At 40.6% G+C, this 22,944-nt stretch overlaps 1 protein-coding gene across 3 annotated transcripts in view; it reads left to right on the top strand.

Moving 5' to 3' along the window:
• Window positions 1-22,944, top strand: part of LOC122543353 (electroneutral sodium bicarbonate exchanger 1-like) — a 449,950-nt gene that overhangs the window by 178,087 nt on the left and 248,919 nt on the right. For all 3 annotated transcript variants that reach the window (XM_087985536.1, XM_087985538.1, XM_087985537.1), the window contains exons 3-5: window positions 3,901-4,044; window positions 20,725-20,860; window positions 21,454-21,614. In XM_087985536.1, the coding sequence (XP_087841662.1) occupies window positions 3,901-4,044; window positions 20,725-20,860; window positions 21,454-21,614 (441 nt within the window). The remainder of the gene's footprint in view (window positions 1-3,900; window positions 4,045-20,724; window positions 20,861-21,453; window positions 21,615-22,944) is intronic.

Genomic DNA, 22,944 nt, shown 5'->3' on the forward strand with positions numbered 1-22,944 from the left:
AGGATGCTTGATAGCTGCCTCTAATGAGACAGACATTACTGAGAAGTATTAAATGTTTTGAGACTTTGGCTTTAATGAAAGCCTTTGACTTCATGCAGTGCATTCAAATGCTCTGAAAACACAGCAGTAATTGTAGCCCCTTACTTAGGTTGGGGCTGATCACTTAATACTAATGGAACTTTGGGATTCCTACCAAACATTAACTGATCTGGACTATATTCTCCCACCATCTTCAGCTTCATCAACGACTTTCTCTCCATCACCATCATCAGCATCAGAAATTGGGATGTGTGCTGATGGCTGCGTGATGTTCAGCATGATTAATGATTACTTACATGTTAAAGCAGTCCATGCACAAATACAAGATCTAGATAATATTAAGGCTGAGGCTCACAAGTGGCAATTAACACTCACACCACACAAGTGTCAGGCAATGACCATCTCCAATGATCGACAATCTAACCACTGCCCTTTGACATCGCTGTTCCTTCAGTGTCTCATCGCAGGAGTTTTATCATCTAACGTGTTCTGAAGAAATGCCTGAGGCTATGGAAAATAAAGAACATGAATGCATGGGAAGGGTTAAAGCATGAAGACCACTGGGAATCTGTGTTCTGTGGAGGCAGGATGGGATAACCATAGTGGAACATTCTTACACCAATTAGCAGAGTAAGGTTAAGGCTGAAAGGTCGCTATGGCGAGAGGAGATAACACAAGTAATAAAACAAGTTTCTCTGTTAAGTATTATTATGACAGGATTGGGACAATAAGTATTTGGGACATGACATTAAAATATCTAAGTAATAGTTAGTAAAGTCAGTTTGAGACACGAGACTATTGTAACAGATGGAATAGCTAAATATCTATCATGACAAGTTAGTCTGAAATTGAAGATCACTGTAGCACAGTTAGCAATAAATATCTAACTGTGACATTAGAATAACATTAAGTAGAATGTACAACTAACGAAATAATGGGAACTAACATCACTGGTTTATTGTGTAGCCAGAGTGAGGTACTTTGATTAATATAGTTGGACATACTGATAAGCTAACAGAAACATGATAAAAAAAAATTAAAAATCCACGGGCCCTCAGGTTCATGGGCATTCGACAATCTGCTTTTTCAGTGTCACGGTTTTTTGTTTGCAAATAAAAGACTTACTTCTTGAAGACCTCTCTGCGTCTCCTGGTGGTTCTCAATATTTTCTCCACAACAAGGCCTATTGAGGGAATGTGGGAACAGGGGATGGGTATCGTAATTAAAGAATTAGCTGGGTTTGAATTGGTTGGATAATGTAAAGGGAAAGCATTGAACATGGATTACCCTCACAACAATTCACGGGGGAAAGAAACAAATATGATTAATAAAGATCTTAAGTGAGGTTGAATGATTATATTAGAAAGAACTAGGGAATTTAATTAGTTTAATAACAATGATTCATTTGTATAGCTCATTTTATTCCCATTTGATTGTATTAAGAAAAGTTTCTGTGTTAAACTGAACATGCAGGCACCACTTAGCTAATGTGGCCAACACACAGGCCTTGCAGCTAAGTGGCTTGTCTTTATCAGCAGCTTGAATACCTACTGACCTCTGAACCACTCTGAGCTGCTGAACAAAATGATATTGTAGGCAAAGCAAGCCTTAGCTCAGTAATAACAAGTAGTTTCCAAAAGAGAGATTAGGGCAGGATCCAGGAGACAGAGATAGTAGATAAGACCAGGAATAGCAGACACCCTGCCTCCTAGGAATCTGCAACAGAGGTATTTTGCATAGTGTAAACCTAAAACAGACCATGTTGGAATTCAAGTAGTGTACTGTCTCCGTGTTTCTCTGTGTATAAATATCTGATGATTTCTTGGTTAGGCAGAGTCCTGCTTCAGAATCTTTCTAAGATAAAGCTCTCGCAATATTTTGGCAAAATGAACAATCATAACCTGTACCTGAGGTTCCGAAGATTACTTCGTAGGGGTGAGATTTTTTTATGAGCATAATTAATTGAAATAAAATTCTCACTAAAAGTGTGGACTGTTTAAATGCTGTTATCTTTTGGAATATAATTTCATTGGCAGAGAATGGTTGTGTTAAATTGTAAAGTTTCAGGGTATGATTACCCACCCTGTTTTCTGAAAGCCTGATGACAAGTGGAAGAATGAAGTTACAATGTGGACCTGGGTTACTTTATTTCCAAAGAGTCAACAAGGTATGGGGTTTGTGCTTTCATTACTACACAAAAGCAAAACAATTGTGAATGTGTAAATACACATCTTAATATTCCAGGGTTCTTTGCATCAGAACATCAACAAGATCTGTCATTTGCCTGGCACAGATTAAGTTTCTGCATAAAGCTCTTTGAATAGTTTTGTTATTTCACAAAATTATACTAATTTGTACTCCATTTTATGGAGACTTCTTTAAGAGCGTGGAAACAAAAGCAGTTTCATGTTGACTCATTTTTTTCCAGTCTTAATTGTATGTTTTGCAGTGAATGTTTAGCACTAAGATTTGATAGAAAGTCTGGCCTTGTGTAATGTTTTAAGAGTCTTCAGAGCCTCATAAAAATGGCAAAGAATTTTTGACTGGATAAATCACAGGGTTTGTATGTTGAGTATGCAAAGTAATTTCCTTCAACTTAATTAGATTCTTAATCCAATGGCAGGATGCAGTTAACTTGTCGAATTTACCAAAAAATCTGGCATATACGTAACAGATAAACCTGTTCACAAGATAATTATGATGAAGAAGACAGTTTAGCCTATTTAATTCATCAACTCATAGATATAAAGTCTTCTTTCCAGTTGCTTTTGAAATTATTCCAAGGTTTATTGCATCCAACATTATCTGGAAGATTATTCCTGGTCTTGATCACACCTTGAGTGAAGAATTTCCTGATATCAGCTCTAAAGTTGTCTTTTGTCAACAAGCCTCCTTTTATAGTTTATAAAGATTAAGTTTCTGAAATGTTTTCTTTGTAACTCAGATACTTAACCGGTGGGTAAACTATCTCCAATGTTTGAGTGTTTCCCCAGTTTCTTGTTTAAGAAAAAAGCTAGATGTCATTTCTGCTCTACCTAGAGTGCTACAAAGTTTGATTGTTATTTCCTCTCATTTGTGTTCTGTTATTTTGTGTTTTTTTTCAACGTCTTGTTGGTTTTAATTGCTGTTCTATGTTGGTTAGACATTGGTTAAATGCAGTTCTGCATTGATTAAAACTTCGAAATTGCTTTCAGCTTCACTATTTCAGCAGCATTTGCTCAGCACATAATATCTAATTTCCTCCTTTCAAGTAGTTTTTAATGAACCGGTCCAGTTATGACACCTCCTTGGTAGGTGGGACTTGAACCCAGACATTCTGGACTATGGTAGGGACACTACCCCATGCCACACGAGCTCCCCCCTTCTTTCAAGTGTTTGTCTGTTGCTTCTCTATCATCCTATGCTTATACTTATGATTGGGCCCTATACTTTGCATTTCTTTGCTGAGCCCATTCCTGTCACCATGGTTCTGGAAGGACTACAATAGATTTCCGTGTTGATTTTTCATAATGGTGATTGTTGTAAAACATCAAATGGATAGTGGAAACTAAAGTGTGGATAATAGTTACTCCTGTTATTTGATGGTCATTTGTTGGCACATGCTAATGGATGGACAAGCCTGAGCAGTAGGAGTACCAATGTTAGGAGAGAGAGTCAAAAGCTGTATCAGAGATTTTTAAAGAAATGGGAAGAGATATAGAAAGATGAAGATATGAGAAGAGAATTGTATCTTGCAATAACGTGAGGATGTGTGATCTGCCAACACAGTTCAACTGCATCCTAATTTACATTGTGATCATTGTATTTAGAATTGATGATGCTTTTATGTCTGATGTTTATATTTTCCTTTTGTGATTATAGGACACAGGACCTTGTATGTTGGCGTGCGTATGCCTCTGGGTAGACAAAGTCACCGACACCACAGGACCCATGGATCAAAGCACAAGAAGCGAGAGAAAGTGAAAGGTGCTGTCCAGGAAGAAGGAAAGGACAATCTCACTTATGGTGAGATACATTTCAGCTTTTCCTCTCACTGTAAAAATTTGAGTTGAATACCCACTTTCTGGCATCAAAATTTCAAATCAATGAGTCCATATTGTCCACAAATACCAAACTATATCTTAGATATGATACTTTTCTGAAATATCAAACAACATTGCTGGGGTATCTGTATTGTACATGGAGAGATATTTTATTTGGAGATTCATTGTAATTCAAGAAACACAAAATAATCTCATGTTGTTTCTTCTGTTTCTACTTCAGTACAGTTAGACCCTGTTATTTGGAAATATGTAGTTGGAAACATTTAAGTAGAAATGTGAACTGCAGGCTAATCTATGATGAATTCTGCAGGCTTCAACGTCTGTTTTCCATACCTATACACAGGAACCACTGTATTTTTGACAATTACTCTGACATATCTGGCTCAGAATTGAGAAGCTGGAGTGAACATAGGCCCCTTTAGAAAATGAGGCTGGGGAAATAATGGGGAACAAGGAAATGGCAGATGGGTTGAATAAATATTTTGCATCTGTCTTCGCAGTAGAAAACACTAAAGCATCCCAAAATTACTCAATATTCAAGGGGCAAAATGATAGGAAATAAATACAACAACTATTACTAGAGAAAAAGTGCCAGGGAAACTAATGGGGCCAAAGACTGATAAGTGCCCTGGACCTGATGATACTTATCTTTACTTGTTAAGGGATGTAGTTGGATGCACTGGAAATAATCTTCCGGGTATTCTTAAATCTGGAGAAGTCCAGGGGGATTGGAAAACTGTCAATGTAACACATGAATTTAAAAGGAGAAGGAGACAAAAAGCAGGTGACTATAGGTCAGTTAACTTAACATCTGTTATTGGGGATATGTGCCAATCTGTTGCAAAGCATGTAATAGCAAATCATTTAGAAATGCATAAAATCATCAAGCAGAGTCAGCATGGCTCAATGAAGGGGAGCGCATGCCTAACAAATTTACTAGACGTTTTTGAGGAGGTATCAAGCAGGACAGATTAAGGGGAAGCATTGGATGTAATATATGTCAGATTTTCAAAAGGCATTTTTTTATACATATTTTTATTGGAAATTTAACATTTTTACAAGTTTACAAAAATAAAAACAAAACTCTCAAGTACAAACATTGATATACAATTATATCTTAAATAATAACCAAAATTTAATATATTACATCCAATGCTTCCCCTTAAGTGTATAATTAAGTGTATAATTAAGTCTCTTACATTATTCAAATAAGAGAAAGAAAAAAAACCAACAGATAACATAGAAATTGAGTAGTGAGATACATGCTCGGAATGTGTTAACATCAAATGTAACAAAACCCGTATTCGTGCGGGATTCCTCTCCCAAGGGGCCCCGGACCAGCCAGGTTCGCAATCTCAATTAGATAAAAGCCCTTATTAGGATAGCCGAAATATCTGTATTCATATAATTCAAGAAGGGCTGCCATATTTTATGAAATAATTCGGTCTTTCGGTGCACCATATTTGTAAGGAAGTCAAGGGGAATACATTCCATAATTAATCTGTGCCAATTTGAAAGTCCAGGGGGACCCTCAGCCACCCAGTTTACCAAAATATTTTTCCTTGCACAGAAAGAGAGAATAGAAAATAATCTCTTCCCGTGCATATCCAGGGAGGGTAAGTTCGAAAGGCCCAAAAGGAGAGATACACGGTCCACTTTAATTTCCGTTCCTAAAATTTCTGTCAGGGCACTTGGTACTTTAGTCCAGTATCTACGGATCTTATGACAGGTCCATAGACAATGTACAAGAGCGCCCATCTCTATTTTACATTTGGGACACATTGGAGATACTCCTGCCTTAAATTTTGCCAGTTGAACCGGTGCTATATGGGCCCTATGAAGTATCTTCAGCTGGATAGCCTGAGTTCTGTTACAGATGGTGATTCTTCTGGCATTTTCCCAAATGTCATTCCACGTTTCTATAGAGATTTCTAGTCCCAAATCCTGATCCCATGTTTTAAGCAGATTATCCATATCTCCCGATACTTCATAATGTAGTAAATGATAAATAGTACTGACGGAAGATACCCCCATTGGCCATAGCACTCTACATTCTCTATCTGATTTATAAAGACTATCTAATAACGTAGTCTTCTTCTGTATGTAATCTCGAATTTGGAAGTATCGAAAGAGGTCTCTATTAGGTAATCCGAATTTCTGATGCAGCTGTTCAAAAGATATCAGGACCCCCTCTTTAAATAGGTCCTCTAAACATGAGGTACCCCTGGATCTCCAGAGTTTTAAAGTGGCATCTGTAACCCCCGGTTGAAATCCCCATGCTCCCACTATCGGAGCATAGGGGGATGTTTTATGTAAGTTGCCCTCATTTTGCCGCATTATATTCCAAGCTTTAATTGTGTTTAGTATTATAGGGTTTTTACAGTAATCTGTAATGATTTTCCTCTTGTCTGAAAATAAGAGGTTAATAAGTGGGCATTTTACTTGAGAAGCCTCGATGTCCAGCCAGATTAATTGCAGGTTAGACAAGATCCAATCAGCTATGTAACTTAATAGGGAACTTAACTGATATTTCCTAAAGTCTGGGAAGTCCAGAATTCCCCTTGCCTGTGGAAGCTGTAGCTTCTTCAGCTTATTGAGGGGTCGTCTATGATTCCAGATAAAGGAACCCAACCAGCCATATAATTTACGTAGTGCCAGCCTCGGCAGCATCACCGGAAGCATTCTCATAGGGTATAGGAGATGGGGCAGGACATTCATTTTAATTAGTGCTATTCTACTCAGCCAGGAAATTGGAAGGTCTCCCCATCGCTGGAGGTCCTGCCTTATCCTTTCCAGTAAATGCACAAATGTAAGCCTTGTATAACTGACCAAATACTGGGGTGATAAAAATGCCTAAATATAAGAAACCCTCCAGGGACCAACGAAACGGAAAATGGAATCCATCCACTAAGCGGGGTATCATAGCAAGGCCACCCATTGGCATAGCCTCCGATTTTGAGAAATTAATTTTATAGCCTGAGAATGCACTAAATGTATTAATAACTTGGATTAAGCGAGGTACGGACATCAGAGGATTACTGAGGAATAGAAGAACATCATCTGCATAAAGGGTAATTTTATGTTTACCTGTACCAATCCTCGGGACTATTATATTAGGATCAGCCCGTATAGCTTCTGCTAGTGGTTCAATTATTAGCGTAAATAACAATGGCGAGAGGGGACATCCCTGACGGCAGCCCCTATCCACACTGAAGCTATCCGAGCCTAATCCATTGGTAGCCACAACTGCTTTGGGATCACTATACAATGTTGAGACCCATTTGGTAAACACTTTTCCAACGCCAAACCTTTCCAATGTGTAAAACAAATATGACCATTCAACCCTATCGGATGCCTTTTCCGCGTCTAATGAGACTACTACTCCTGGTATCTTTCCCTGATGGCAGGCTTGAATCATATTCAAAACCCTTCTAATATTATTGGATGATCTACAGCCCTAAATTAACCCCGTCTGATCCTCCTTTATGATATGTGGCAGTACCCTTTCTAGTCTCAATGCTAACGTTTTAGAAAGGATTTTAAAATTTACATTTAGCAAGGATATTGGTCTGTATGACGCGCAATCTTCTGGGTCCTTTCCTTTTTTAAGGATAAGAGAGATATTTGCCTCATTCAACGTAGGCGGGAGACAGCCCTGTCTGTATGCATAGTTATACATGTCCATAAGTGGACCAGCCAATATTCCTGTAAATTCTTTATAGAATTCAACTTGAAAGCCATCTGGGCCAGGTGCCTTACCACTCTGAAGTTGCCTGATTGCGTCAAGTATTTCTTGGACTGTTAGGGGAGCATTTAAGACCTGTTCCGGAGTTAGGTCCGGAAAGGTCAAATTTTTAAAAAATGATTGCATCCTCCTAGTCCTGTCTTCACAATCCTGCGATTTATATAAATCAGAATAAAATTTTCTAAAGATTGCGTTAATCCTTTTATGATCATGAGTCAAAATACCCATACTTTCATTGATAGACTTGATAGTTTGAGGGGCCTTTTTTTTCTTTGCAAGAAATGCTAAGTATCTACCCGGTTTGTCGCCAAATTCATATAACCTTTGTTTTGCAAATAATATTTCCCTCTTAGCCGTTTGGGTAAGCGTGGTGTTTCGAGCTGTCCTAAGGGCCGTAATCCTTTGCAATTTGATAATAGAAGGTATATCAGCATATGCTGTTTCTGCTGCTTTTAAGTGAGCTTTGAGCAGACGCTGTTGTTCTCCCTTTAATTTTTTCAGGGTCGCTGAGTATGAGATGATCAAACCTCTCGCGTAAGCTTTGATGGTCTCCCACATTATTGATGGGTTGCTAGCCGTATCTAAATTAATTGCTAAAAAAGTTTTAAATTCTTGAGACGAGTACTTTACAAATTTACTATCTTTCATCAGGAAGGGGTCCATACGCCAATGCCGAAGGGATGTCCCATTGTCCCTCGCCTTGATTTCCATATATACAGCAGCGTGATCGGAAGTTGCTATACTACCTATTTTACAGGATGATATGGAATTTTAAAAAATCAAGGGGGCAAAAAACATATCAATTCTGGTATGACATTTATGTGGATTGGAGTAAAAAGAAAAATCTCTGCCCTGTGGATGAAGACATCTCCATACATCTACTAATCCTAATTCTTTGTTAAAATCCACCAATTGTCTAGATCTGGGAGATCTGCAGTACTCTTGGGAATCCTATCTATTTCCGGATCCATAATAAAATTAAAGTCTCCCCCTATAATTGTATGATGGGCACCAAGAGCCATCAATTTTGAGAAGGCTTCCTTTATAAATTTAAAAGAATGTGCCAGGGGACAATACAAATTTAAAATCCCATATTCCTCTCCATTTATAAGGGCTTTAATCAGAATATATCATCCAGATTCGTCTTTTATCTGATTTAGGATTTTGAAAGGGAAATTCTTCCGAATAAGAATAACAACTCCCCTGCTTTTTGAGCTAAAAGAAGAAAAAAAGACCTGATCAAATCCACCCTGTCGTAATTTCAAGTGTTCTTTATCCAACAAGTGTGTCTCCTGTAGGAGAGCTATATCAACCCTTTCTTTCTTGAGATTTGATAATATTTTCTTCCTTTTGACTGGCGAATTACTCCCCTTGACATTCCAGGTGCACCACTTAACCGACTGATCAACCATAATTGTCCGGGCAGCTCCGAGACCCCTCAGGAGGGGAAACTCTATCCAGAACATCCCAAGCATAGAGCATATAAAATTCACAAAAATAAAGGCTCTCTCTTCCACTCTCAACAGTGTAATAAAAAACTATTTCTAAATTTAAAAAAAAAACGTATTTAAATGGAGATTTTCCCCCTTGTTCCCAGGGGGTATCACTTCCTTTCCAAAGGTCCATCGTATCCTCTCCCAACCAGTGCCCCACCCTTGACCCAGGCGCTCCTCAATAGGATGAGGAAAATTCAAATATACTACAGAGCTAGAGTTAACAGTGAGCACCCTACCCTCACCCCCCCCACACACACACCGACACCTGGATATATTTGGTAATGTTAATACCATGTATAAACATATATAACTATAAAATTACAACCTCCACACGTAATAATTAAATATAATAATACAAAATAACAAGGGAAAACAACCCCGCTCCTCGAGACAGAGGTAAAATAGAATAAGGTAAACACCTCCCCCCACCAACATTAACTAGACCTATATATATATAGAATAATTAAAAAAAACCCAAAGGGGGTAGAAAATCGTTAAGTAGAGAACAAATAAATAAATCCCTCTCCCCACCCCCCAAGATAATATTAAACAGTAAGGTTAAAAAAAAGAGGGGAGATATAAACCGGAGTGGGGGGAAGGCAAACCAACATCCATTATCTCTTACAATTTATCTAAGAGAGTCCAAAAATTCCTTAGCCTTTTCTGGCGATCCGAAGTTATACACGGATCCTTCATGGTTAAAGTGTAGCGTCGCTGGGTAGCGTAAGCAGTACTGAATATTTAAGTCCCTTAAACAATTCTTCGCCTCATCGAATGCCTTCCTCTTTCGGACCAGAGCTGGGGAAAAGTCCTGGAATAACATGATCTTGGATCCTTTATAGATCATGGCTTGGGGATCTTTTCCAAGATTTCTAGAGGCTTCTAGGAGTATCTGCCTCTCCTTATAGCTCTGCAGCCGGAACAGGACCGGGCGGGGGCGCTGGTTCAAGCCGGGCCCGCGTATTGCAACCCGGTAGGCCCATTCCACCCTTACCTGGCCTGATCCAGCCTCCAGATTTAACAGCTGTGGAAGCCACTGTTCAAGGAACGCTGTAAGTAGGCTTTCCTCTTCCCGTTCGGGAAGGCCCAGCAAACGAATATTTTTTCGACGACCTCGATTCATGGCCGATTGCGCTGTAGTTTCGGAGGTCGCGGCCTTTAGCTCCGCCCCTCCGACTCGGCGCTTGATTTCCTTAATGTCTCAGTCGTGCTTTTGTAGTGCGGCCAAGAGTGAGTCCCATCAACTTCGGGATTCTTCAATGAAAGTGTCGATCTTCGCATCCAGTTTGGAGATGATTTCCACGAGGCTTGCCACTGTAGGTAAGTCCCCCGGGGCGGCTGCGGATGCCTCTGCTGGAGCTGTAGAGGGTGTGGGAGGGGTTCCTGCTTGCTGAGAGCTGCAGGCTCCCTTCCCTTTAGTCATTTTTGCTGAAGATTAAATTGTTTAAATTCAATACTAAACAACTAATTAAATTAAACAGCTATTTTAAATGATTTGGTGAGTGTGGTGGGGGTGGGTGACCCACTTTGCCCAAGTCTTGGGAGGAGCACTGTAGACTCAGACTTGCTGGGTCGCCACCATCTTGGATCCCCATCTCAGAAGGCATTTGATAAGATACCAGACATTAGGTTGCTTAACAAGAGTACACCGTGTTGAAGGTATTAGTAATGGGCAGAGGATTAGCTGACTAATAGCAGACAGAAACAAAAACAGAAATTGTTGAAAAAATTAGCAGGTGTGGCAGCATCACTGGACCCAAAATGTTAACTCTGCTTTCTCTCCACATATGCTGTCAGACTTGCTGAGTTTTTCCAATAATTTCTGTTTTTGTTTCTGATTTCCAGATCCATAGTTCTTTAGTTTTTTGTTTAATAGAAGACAGAGTTGGGATAAGAGGAGCATTTTCAGACTGGTAACCTTTAACTAGTGGTATGCCACAGGGATCAGCGCTGTGTCCACAATTATTTACAACATATATTAATGGTTTAGATGAGGAAAGTGAATGTACTATAGCCAAGTTTACAGATGACACAAAAATGAGTGGGAAAGCGAGTGGTGAGGATGACAGAGTCTGCAGAAGGATATAGGCAGGTTAAATGAATGGCTAAAAACTTGATAAATGCAATGAAGTGAAGAAATGTGAAGAGATATGCATTTTGGCAGGAAGAATAGAAGAGCTGAATATTATTTAAATAGAGAAAGACTGCAGAAAGCCACAGAGCCGAGTGATTTGGGAGTCTTTATTCACAAATCTCAAAAAAGCTTACATCCAAGTTTAGCAGGTAATAGCAGGTAAATAGGATGTTGGCCTTTACTTCAAAGGGAATGCAGCATAAAAGTAGGGAGATTTTGCTAAAACTATACAAGGCACTGGTCAGATCACAGCTGGAATACTGTGAACAGTCATAGGCCACTTATCTAAGGAAAGATAGACTGACATTGGAGGCAGTCCACAGAAGATCCACCAGGCTGATCCTGGGTGAAAGTGATCCTCGTTATTGAGGGACTGTCTTATGAGGAGATGCCGAGTAGATTAGGCCTTTACTTGTGGAAAATAGAAGAATGAGAAGTGATCTTATTGAAACATACAAGATTATTAGGGTACCTGATAGGATAAATGCAGAAAGTTTGTTTAACCTTGTGGGAGTGACAGGCATTTGTGATGCTGGGGAGCTCTGAAGGAGGCTGAGATTGATCCATCACCAGGCACTTCTGGCTGAGGATTGTTACAAATATTTCATCTTTGTGTTTTGTAAATCGCATATAAGGAGGATAACAAAATAGATGTAATCTTCAGGGACCTTCTGCTTCACTATGAGTTCTTAGAAAGAAAACCAACATAATTTAAGCCAGACATTCTCTCACCTTGTTGACAAAGCGCTAGAGGGTATTTTATAAATGACAGTGCATTTTGAAGTCCAATTAAATATCACTGCCTATTCTGTAATGAAGTAAAATATGTATTGCTTATAAACATTTTCAGGCTGGAAAATTAGAATGGAAGCCATCCTTAAAACTGAAAGTACTTTGCTATGAGTTAGCTGGAACATACGGAATAGATCAGGACAGTGTCAAATTGATCAACAGTAGGGGCATTGTTTCAATGTTAGGAAATAGCCTTGCGTATGAAACTAGGGAATGGAAAAGACCATTTGACCCATCAAGCCCATTCCCTCAAGTACCACACACATTTACACTATCACGACTGCTGCCTATCCGATCCAACAGTTCCTGAAAAATGATTTGGATCAGTTTAAACTTCTGTACTTTTCAAAAGAAAGTAAACACAATATGTTTCCTCAGAAACATCCTGCCATGCCTGAATAGTATACAGCTGAATATTTCTGTAATTTAATCACCTCAGCCTAAATCACTTCCTGGTCCTTCAATTCCACTTCCTACCAGTTAAGCATGATGTGGAGGTGCCGGTGTTAGACTGGGGTGAATAAAATAAGAAGTCACATGACACCAGGTTAGAGTCCAACAGATTTCTTTGAAATCTCAAGCTTTCGGAGTGCAATTCCTTTGTCAGGTGAGGCCAGTTAAACAACCAACCTTGTTAAAGTAGCTTGGTTAATTAATGCAGATTATCTCTGGCTGTCCAAACATTCAACACCTCAATCACTCTGAAGGAAACAAGCTGTTTGCGACTGTGCCCCATAGAAATGAATGTGGGAAGAAAAGGTTTTGCCCTGTTTCTGGTCCTGACCCAAAAAATTAAGGATCCAGAAACTTGATTGCATCTGAAAATCTGTGTTCTCCATGGGCACCTCCATGTGGTTGCAGAAACCATGCTGAATTGGTGCTTGCAGCTCATTATTATGAACCACGTCACAGCCAGCATGACCAATGCCATTCATTGGAGGATTTGGGGCAAGGGGTGTAGTGGTACAGGAAATTAGCTTCACTGAGACCTCTTAAAGACAGCCAGTACCTCTCACAGTAAGGATCACACTGTAACATACTTGTAAGAGACAAAAACAGCTGCAGGAGATCCAGAGAGGACACATAAGCCTTCTGATGCTGTACTAACATCTGACTAGAAGGAGTTTGATCTTCTTTATCATAAATTGGAGGAGTTATATATTCATAGAGATGTACAGCATGGAAACAGACCCTTCAGTCAAACCTGTCCAAGCCGATAAGATATCCCACCCCAATCTAGTCCCACCTTCTAGCACCCGGCCCATATCCCTCCAAACCCTTCCTATTCATATACTCATCTAAATACCTTTTTAAATGTTGCAATTGTACCAGCCTCCACCACTTCCTCTGGCAGCTCATTCCATACACGTACCACCCTCTGCATGAAAAAGTTGCCCCTTAGGCCTCTTTTATATCTTTCTCCTCTCACCCTAAACCTATGCCCTCTAGTTCTGGACTCCCCAACCCCAGGGAAAAGACTTTGTCTTTTTACCCTATCCATGCCCCTCATAATTTTGTAAACCTCTATAAGGTCACCCCTCAGCCTCCGACGCTCCAGAGAAAACAGCCCCAGCCTATTCAGCCTCTCCCTATAGTTCAAATCCTCCAACTCTGGTAACATCCTTGTAAATCTTTTCTGAACCCTTTCAAGTCTCACAACATCTTTCCGATCAGAAGGAGACAGGAATTGCATGAAATATTCCAAAAGTGGCCTAACAAATGTCCTGTACAGCCGCAACATGACCTCGAAACTCCTGTACTCAACACTCTGACCAATAAAAGAAAGCATACCAAACGCCGCCTTCACTATCCTATCTACCTGCGACTCCGCTGTCAAAGTTTTTGATGCAACCCCTATCACCAGGAAATGGCTGCAGTCTTGAAATAAACTCAATAACCTCCATCAGAATCGCTATGAAATATTCTTAAAGGTCACCTCAATAATGGTCTCCTCCCAGCTGTACCATACGTAGTCTCTCTACTCAATTCGCTCCTCCACTGTTTCCCTTCACTTTCCTACAATCACTGCACCACACTTCACTCTATTGCCATCATCTCTCACTCATAATCCACACATGTTGCTGTCACTATGATTATAACTCTATGTTTCACGCCTCACACTACATATAAACCATTCAATTATGACAGCACATACATGAAATACCTCACAAAGATCTATTTCTTGCAGGAGAAAGTCATACATAACTTGAAAGGAAGCTATAACAGGAGGAGGCTGGGTCCATTAGCATATGCTCTCCCTGATGAAACAAAATGTGCTGGTCACTGTGGGTAGGAAGATAGCCATGGCCACGGTAGAGGAGGCATCATGCTTCCAACTTACCGTACGTACTCTGCATGACATACTGGCAACTGCTACTAGCAGCCATTTGCCTCTCTGCTATCCCTCAAGCTAAAAACTAATCCTTTCATTTCAGGTGCTGAATGTGAGATTACCACTATTCTGTGTGACCTGATCTGACATTCTCAAGACTGGTATCATGATGGAGTCTGTGCTGATAGCTAGGACAGCTACCATTGAAAATCTTGTTCCTGCAATGGAAGCTCAGATGACTTTCTTATGGGCCCTGGGTGCTAGTATTGACCAGGCCTTTCAGAATATTATATTATTCATATGTACTTAAACAAAGTCATAGTACTGCCAAGATGGAATCCTGGAAGAGTGGCTTGGATTCCTGGGAAAAGCACTTGCTGCCCTTCCTTATGAATATACATGCCAATTCCCTTGCCAGCCACTTAAATTCTCCAGTGTAACACAGCCAGCTAGGCCACATTGTCCCAACCCAGACAGAATTTCTTTGGTTAAGCTCTTATGGCCCAGAGTTGCTGGCTTGCCCCCCACAGCTATCTGAAGTGTCCTATATGGAAGTTTAAGAGCCTTTCACCTCTCTAGCTGTAATCACTGAGGATATGCTTCACTTAGGAGCACAATAAGTAAACAAGCACATACAGTAAACAATAAGGGGTTGCGCAAAGGTAATTCTTAATTACTTCTTTTGTGTATTTGCTGTGCATGTTTTATCCCACACTTTTAAACATGAACTCAGCATTTTTAAAAAGTTCATTCAGGTATGTGGACTTTGCTGGCTGGGCCAGAGTTTATTGACCTGAAGTGGATGCTGGTGAACCACTTTTTTGAACCACTGCACGCCATTTGATACAGGTACACCTACTATGCTGTCAGGGAGGGAGTTCCAGGATTTTGACCCAGCGACACTGAAGGTATGGCAATATATTTTCAAGTCAGATGGTAAATGGGCTGCCAAGGAACTTGAAAGTTGAGGTATTCCCATGTATCTGTTACCCTTATCATTTTAGTCGGTAGTGGTTGCAGGTTTAGAAGGTGCTGTTGATGGAGACTTTGTGAATTTCTTCAATGCATCTTGTAGGTGGTACGTACTGCTGTGATTGAGTAGCAGTAGTGGAGAGAATGAATTTTGTGGATGTGTGGTGCCAACCCAAAATGGTTGCTTTAAGTTGGATGGTGTCAAGCTTCTTGAGTATCGTTGGAGCTGCACTCATGCAGAATCACCACACCTTCAGTGTCGCTGGGTCAAAATCCTGGAATTCCCTCCCTAAGGGCATTGTGGGTCAACCCACAGCAAGTGGAAACTGCAGCAGTTCAAGAAGGCAACTCACCACCATCTTCCCAAGGGAGCAACTAGGGATGGGCAATAAATGCTGGCCAGCCAGTGATGCCCACATCCTACAAAAATGAATAAATAAAAAAAAGGAGTATTCCATCACACTTCCGACTCGTACCTTGTGGATGGTGGATAGGCTTTGGGAATCAGGAGGTGAGTTACTTGCTGCAGTATTCTGAGCCTCTGATCACCTCTTGTAGACACTGTGTTTATGTAGCTAGTCCAGTTCAGTTTCTGGTCAATGATAATCCACAGGATGTTGACAGTGAGGAATCCAGCCATGGTAATGCCATTGAATGTTAAGTGTTGATGGTTAGATTTCCTCTTGTTTGAGATAGTCATTGCCTGGCATTTGTGTAGCACAATTACTTGCCACTTGTCAGTTCAAACTTGGCTATCGTCCAGGTCTTGTTGCATTTGGACTGGGACTGCTTCAGTATCTGATCTATCTGACTGCTTCAGTATCTGCATCCAAACGATTGTAATCCACCAATTCTGGCACCTCCAGTGAGATGCAGAGGCTGGTGGGATGGTAGGTGGTGAATGGTGGTGGACCATTAAACAACACACTGGAGGCGGAGGCTCCACGAATGTCCCCTTCCTCAATGATGGAAGAACCTAACAGGTCAATGGAAAAGATAAGGTTGAGGCATTTGCAACAATCTTCATTCAGAACTGCCAAGTGGATGACCCATCTCAGCCTCCTCCAGAGGATCCCAACAATACAGATGTCAGTACGGAGCCAATTAAATTCAGACATATGTTCGCCTCCCCTCCCCTCCCTTGTCAGCATTCTGTTGGAACAGTACCTTCCATGATGCTCTAGTCCACTCTTCCTCCACTCCCAACACCACCTCACACTCAAATGGCATCTTCCTATGCAATTGCACAAGGTGTAACACCTGCCATTTACCTCCTGCCTCCTCACCATCCAAGGCCCTAGCCATACCTTCCAGGTGAAGCAGTGATTTACCTGTACTTCATTCAACCTAGTCTGCGGTATTCACTGTTCACAATTTGGCTTCCTCTACATTGGGAGCATTGCAGCACACCTACATTCTGTCTGCAAAAGTCACCCTGAGCTTCCAGTTGTCTGCTACTTCAACACACGTTTCTGCCTCAGGCTTTCTGCAGTGCTCCAGCGAGATTCAACATAAGCTGGAAGAACAGCATCTCATTTTCTGCGTGGGGTTCCTCCATCATCATCAAATTTAATAACTTGAGTGTGAGATTTCATCCTTCCATGTTTTTCACCCACCCCCACACCTGGTCGTATTATGATGTGGATTGCTTTCAGCACAGTCACGCTTTCTCACCAGTGCCTCGGCCTAATATTACATTATATGGGTTGGCTTTTAGTGCAGCTCACCCATTCTCTGCTACTCTTAACTCTTGTTATCACTTTTTTTTAGGTTAGATTACTTACAGTGTGGAAACAGGCCCTTCGGCCCAACAAGTCCACACTGACCCACCGAAGCACAACCCACCCAGACCCATTCCCCTACATTTACCCCTTCACCTAACACTATGGGCATCTTTAGCGTGGCAAATTCACCTAACCATCACATTTTTGGACTGTGTGAGGAAACCGGAGCACCCGGGAGGAAACCCACACAGACACGGGGAGAATGTGCAAACTCCACACAGAGTCACCTGAGGCGGGAATTGAACCCAGGTCTCTGGCGCTGTGAGGCGGCAGTGCTAACCACTGTGCCGCCCATTCAGTTTTTCTTCTGTACTGGGCTGCTATCCGTAATCTACCTAACCCTTTCACAACAAACACACACACTCTTTTTTTCCCTCTGTCTCTGAGCTCCATCCAACCTTTCCACTCACTTCTCCCCTTGGTCCACCCAACGTTAAGTCACTTTCTTCCCATAAATGCTGCCAGACCTGCTGAGTTTCAAAAGCTATTTCTGTTTTTGTTTCTGTCTATCACTTGTTGCTTAGGGGGGTTGGCATACAAGTTGTTCTATGGTGAAACTTCACCAGGTTGACCCTTCATTTTTAGGTATGCCTGGTGCTGCCCCCGGCATGCCCTCCTGCGCTCTTGATTGAACCAGGGTTGATCCCCTAGCTTGATGGTCATGGTAAAATGGAGCATATGGTTGGCCATGAGGTAACAATTCTGCTGGTGTTAATGGCCCACACTTCTTCTTGAATGCCCAGTCTTTAGTTGCTAGTTCTATTTGAAGTCTATCCCATTTACCAAGATGATAGTGCCACACAACATGATGGATGTTATTCTCAATGTGAAGGTGGACCTTTGTCTCCATAAAGACTGTGTCCATGACAGTCTTGATACTGTCATGGACACATGCCTCTATGGCAGGCAAATTGGTAAGGATGAGACCCAGTATGTTTTGGCCTCTTGTTCCTTCACCACCTGCTGCATCTATGTAATTTGGTACTCAGCCAGCCTAATCAGTTGGTGAGTATGGAATCTTCTGGAATTGAGTTTTCTTTTAATAATGTGCACTAAACAAGTGTCAATACCCATATCCTGAGACCATCCAGAAGTAATTTCCCAACCTGAATGTGCCTTTTTCAGAAACAAAGACAGTGATTGTCTCAGACCCCGAGAGCAAATATCAGCACACAAAGACCTATGCTGTGGATTATGAGCTCAGCCCAATATGATATTTGGAAATATGACCTGGTAAGGTAGCCATGTTCATCTCTCTGTTAAACAGGCTTTAAGTGCAGGTTGAAGGTATAGAACAACAATTGCAGAGATAGTGGCAGCAGAAAGGGCAACAATATCTGTGCCTTTAGGATCTAGCGGGAGACTGCAACATTGTTCGGCTGTTCTTCACCAAGTACACCAGTGCAGAAAACTGAATTCCTGGTAATAAAGTTACAAGTAATTAACTTTGTGACCTGCTCAAAGTCCATTTTTTTTAGGGTGTCTTGCAAAAAATTTGATATGGCTCTACTTACCCTTCAGAAGTGAAAGCTCTTTCTTCACCGGGCCTGTAATCTATCTTTGTTTTAAGATGAGCAAATTACATGAATTATAAACTATTCTTTTGTTAATAACTTGTAAAAGTACACTATTAACTATATTTTCCTCAGGTTTGGATGCTCGAGTGGCTGAATGAGTGCTTTCGATTGTTGGGGTGAATGTGTAAATAAATAATTCTCTTTACTTAAACTCACAAAAAGCTGTTTTTTGGTCATTAAGTTATCCATATGCTGGCTAAGAAGCACATAGATAGTTTTTCACAAAGAAATCAGTAATTATCGGTGGTAAAGGAAGGGAACAGGTGCTTGAGAATTCTTGCTCAACACTATTATTCCCAAAAGCTGTTCTTGCTGTGGCTCAGCAGCAGAAGCACTCTTTGAATGCACAGACTGTCTGCTTTAAAGTTACTGGTAGCAGTATGACTCTTACATTAGGCTACTTGTGCCTGAAGTCCTGACCTTTGAATCAAGTCTGATGAGAATAGTCCATGCAGCTGAATAACCAATCTGTGACTGCCTATTAGGCAGCATAGAAGACTGAATTGCATTATCAAGTCATGACTACTCCTGGGACACTGGTCACAGACCTGATTGATGTGGCGCCTATGCTTGCAACATAGCTGGGGTGTTCAGGAATTAGAGTGGTTTTCTATTCAGAAAGATGTCAGAATGGTAATGGGGAGATTACATGGCTGCTTAGATATTGTTTGTGGCATCTTTCACCCTGAGGTAGCTTGTTTTATGAGCTCTCTTTCTGCTTTGTTCTGTCTGTTGGGTCAGAGATGGAGGTGTTCTTCTAGATATTAGAATGCCTTGGTAACCTCCCTGATAAAACAATGAATGAAATCTATGAAATGTTGCTGTCACTTGCTGCAGCTTGGAGGAGTTTGTTATAAGGGGGACAACCTGTGCCATGGTTTGAGATCTGAGATGTGGCTGCAGCAGGTGACAGAGTTCTTTGACAGCCTTCCTTTGTGGAACAAAGGTACCAGAATCATTGCTTCTTCCAAGAAATTAATTAAAGAAAAATGGTCCCTGCAAACCACCATGGATATGCCCCCACCCCCTTTCCCAGCCTCTTTTTCATCCATTCACTCCTGCAATGTCCTGTCTTCCTGGCTGCTCTTTTTCATCTTCCAGCCCCAAAGGCAGATTTACCAGAACACCAATGACAGCAGTGAAGGCTTCTTTGAAATAACCAAAAAGCAGCAGCAAAATCTTTCTGTAAGTCACAAATCCATTAAAGAAGTGAGAAAATAAGCTAAAAGCTCCTCTAAGTGGGAAGTAATAGTGGATGAGCCCTTTAAAGAGTGCTGCAAGGTTTTGTTGCCTATTCATGCCATGAGTTGCTGGGCAAGTTTCTTATATTGTAAATCAGATGCTGTCAGATCAATTTAATGCTAGACCTTTAGTATTTTAATCAATGTTCTAAATACTTACAGTACACATCCTGAATTTCTATGAGGGAGCCTTACACAATATGATGGGTGAAGCATTTCAGGTATTGAATGAGCATGTGCCATTTGGCACATGATAAGCTTCATCTATTCTCTGTAAATACAAAGGAAAGGGTAGTTATTTCCTCCCTGTAGGGAAAAAGGAAATTGAAGAAAACACTGCTGGCCTTTGAAGGTGAATCCACAGCCTGGATGTTTGTGGTACCTCTGCTGTTTGAGGCTGGAAAACTAAATAATCTCAGTGGGGGGAAATAGAACAATATTGATGGTGCGTGCATAGTGAATCTGAGGGTATAATGTGTGTTTGTATGCACAGGTGTGTATGTATGTATTTAAGTAACAAAGTAAGGCCTGATCTTGTTAATTACCACCTCTTGTGTGTCTCCTTTCAGACACCCCTTCCCAGCGAGTACAGTTCATTTTGGGAACTGAGGATGATGATGAGCATGTTCCGCATGAGCTTTTCACTGAACTTGATGAAATCTGCGTACGGGGGGGTGAAGATGCTGAGTGGAAGGAGACTGCCAGGTGTGTGAATTGTTTGCAAGTTTGTCAGCATGAAGAAATACTGGAAATTGACACAATGAGGCTTTAGATGGTGTGCAAATTCCAGAAACAATCACTAACAGGTTTACCGTACAGAAACCTCGCTCACCTCTCTCAAATCAGCTGTCCAGAACAGCTTTCACAGACTTATTGTAATGCATGATTAAGTTCATTACCTCAAATTATGAACTCTTATCAGTCAGTAGACTTGTGATCACTTCATCAATCCATCAATGTAAATACGATTATGCAATAACCACATGGGGGGACACTAACCATGTCTGTTATTAGAATCTGTAACAATTACAAGATCAAGCACAGAAGAAAAGCCACTCCCAAAACAAAGACAAGTGTATACATGTTGAAAAATAACATGAGTTACAACAAGGCAATAGTGACATCTTTGGGTTCAGTTGACTCTCCTAATCTGTTCAAACCTCTTTCAGCCTCTCGGTCTGCACTGTCCACGCTAGCCTAGTCTTTAGCACTAACTTTCTGGTGATTAACAGATTGGAAGAGGTTTCTGTGATAATTTAAAATAATAAGGGTATTTTTTAAAATTAAATGTTTGGCAGGTGGTTGAAGTTTGAGGAAGACGTTGAGGATGGTGGAGACCGTTGGAGTAAACCATATGTTGCCACACTGTCGTTACATAGCCTGTTTGAGCTACGAAGTTGTATCATTAATGGTACTGTCTTATTGGACATGCGTGCAAACAGCATTCAGGAGATTGCAGGTATGTCTAATGCATACTTTAAAATGCATAATACTGCCTTCATTGAAACCTATTTTCTTAAATTACTTTGCTATTTAGAACTACCCTTTAATAATGTAAATCATCAAACTGTATTTTGTAATGCCGTTGAGACTTGCCTGTCATCCTCAAACAAGAACAGTTGCCAGTTGCTCATGAAGATGCTTCCCTTTTAAGTTATCTAATTCACAGTTTTGAATCCTTAACAATATGTATGTTTGTTTACTTTGTCTAAGGTTTCTCAGTCTCTTGTATTCTGTTTCCTGCGTTGAGTAACAAATAAGATTTATTTGTATTATATAGCTCTTGTTATTTTACACATTACTGGAGACATTGGGTAGTAAATATTTCTGCTTTCATCATTGATACATCTATCACATACTTCATGATCTGACCTACTGTGGCAAGGAATGAAGAAGTGTCATTGAACAGTTGAAATTGTTATGAAATATTAGTAATAAGTAACAGCAAAGTATCGTAGATGCAATAAATCTGAAATATAAATTAGTGCTGGAGAAGTTCAGCAGATCTGACATCTCTGGAGAGAGAAATAAAGTTAACTCTTCAAGTTGTTTGGTAGTACAGACCTTGAGTATTGCTGAAGAAAATATTTTATCGAAGAAGGTTACCTCCGTGTACAGCGGGATCTTGACCAGATGGGCCAATGGACTGAGAAGTGGCAGATGGAGTTCAATTTAGATAAATGTGAGGTGTTGTATTTAGGAAAAGCAAATCTTAGCAGGACTTATACACTTAATGGTAAGATCCCAGGGATGTTACTGAACAAAGAGACCTTGGAGTGTTGGTTCATAGTTCCTTGAAAATGGAGTCTCAGGTAGATAGGATAGTGAAGAAGGTTTGGCATTTCCTTTATTGGTTAGATCATTGAGTATAGGAGTTGGGAGGTCATGTTGTGGATGTACAGGACATTGGTTAGGTCACTTTTGGAATATTGCATGCAATTCTGGTCTCCCTCCTATTGGAATAATATTGTGAAACTTGAAAGGGTTTGGAAAAGATTTACAAGGATGTTGCCAGGGTTGGAGGATTTGAGTTATTGGGATAGGCTGAATAGGCTGGGGCCATTTTCCATAGAGCTTCGGAGACTGAGGGGAGACCATATAGAGGTTTATAAAATCATGGATAGGGTAAATAGACAAGGTCTTTTTCCCGGGTTGGGGGAGTCCAGAACTAGAAGGCATAGGTTTAGGATGAGAGGGTTAAAATTTAAAAGGGGCTTAAGGGACAACATTTTCATGCAGGTATGTATATGGAATGAGCTGCCAGAGGAAGTGGCAGAGGCTGGTACAAT

This window comes from Chiloscyllium plagiosum, unplaced genomic scaffold, assembly GCF_037043375.1.
Source record: "Chiloscyllium plagiosum isolate Xiang-an unplaced genomic scaffold, Cpla_swu_hap1 HiC_scaffold_53X, whole genome shotgun sequence".
Taxonomy (NCBI): Eukaryota; Metazoa; Chordata; class Chondrichthyes; order Orectolobiformes; family Hemiscylliidae; genus Chiloscyllium; species Chiloscyllium plagiosum.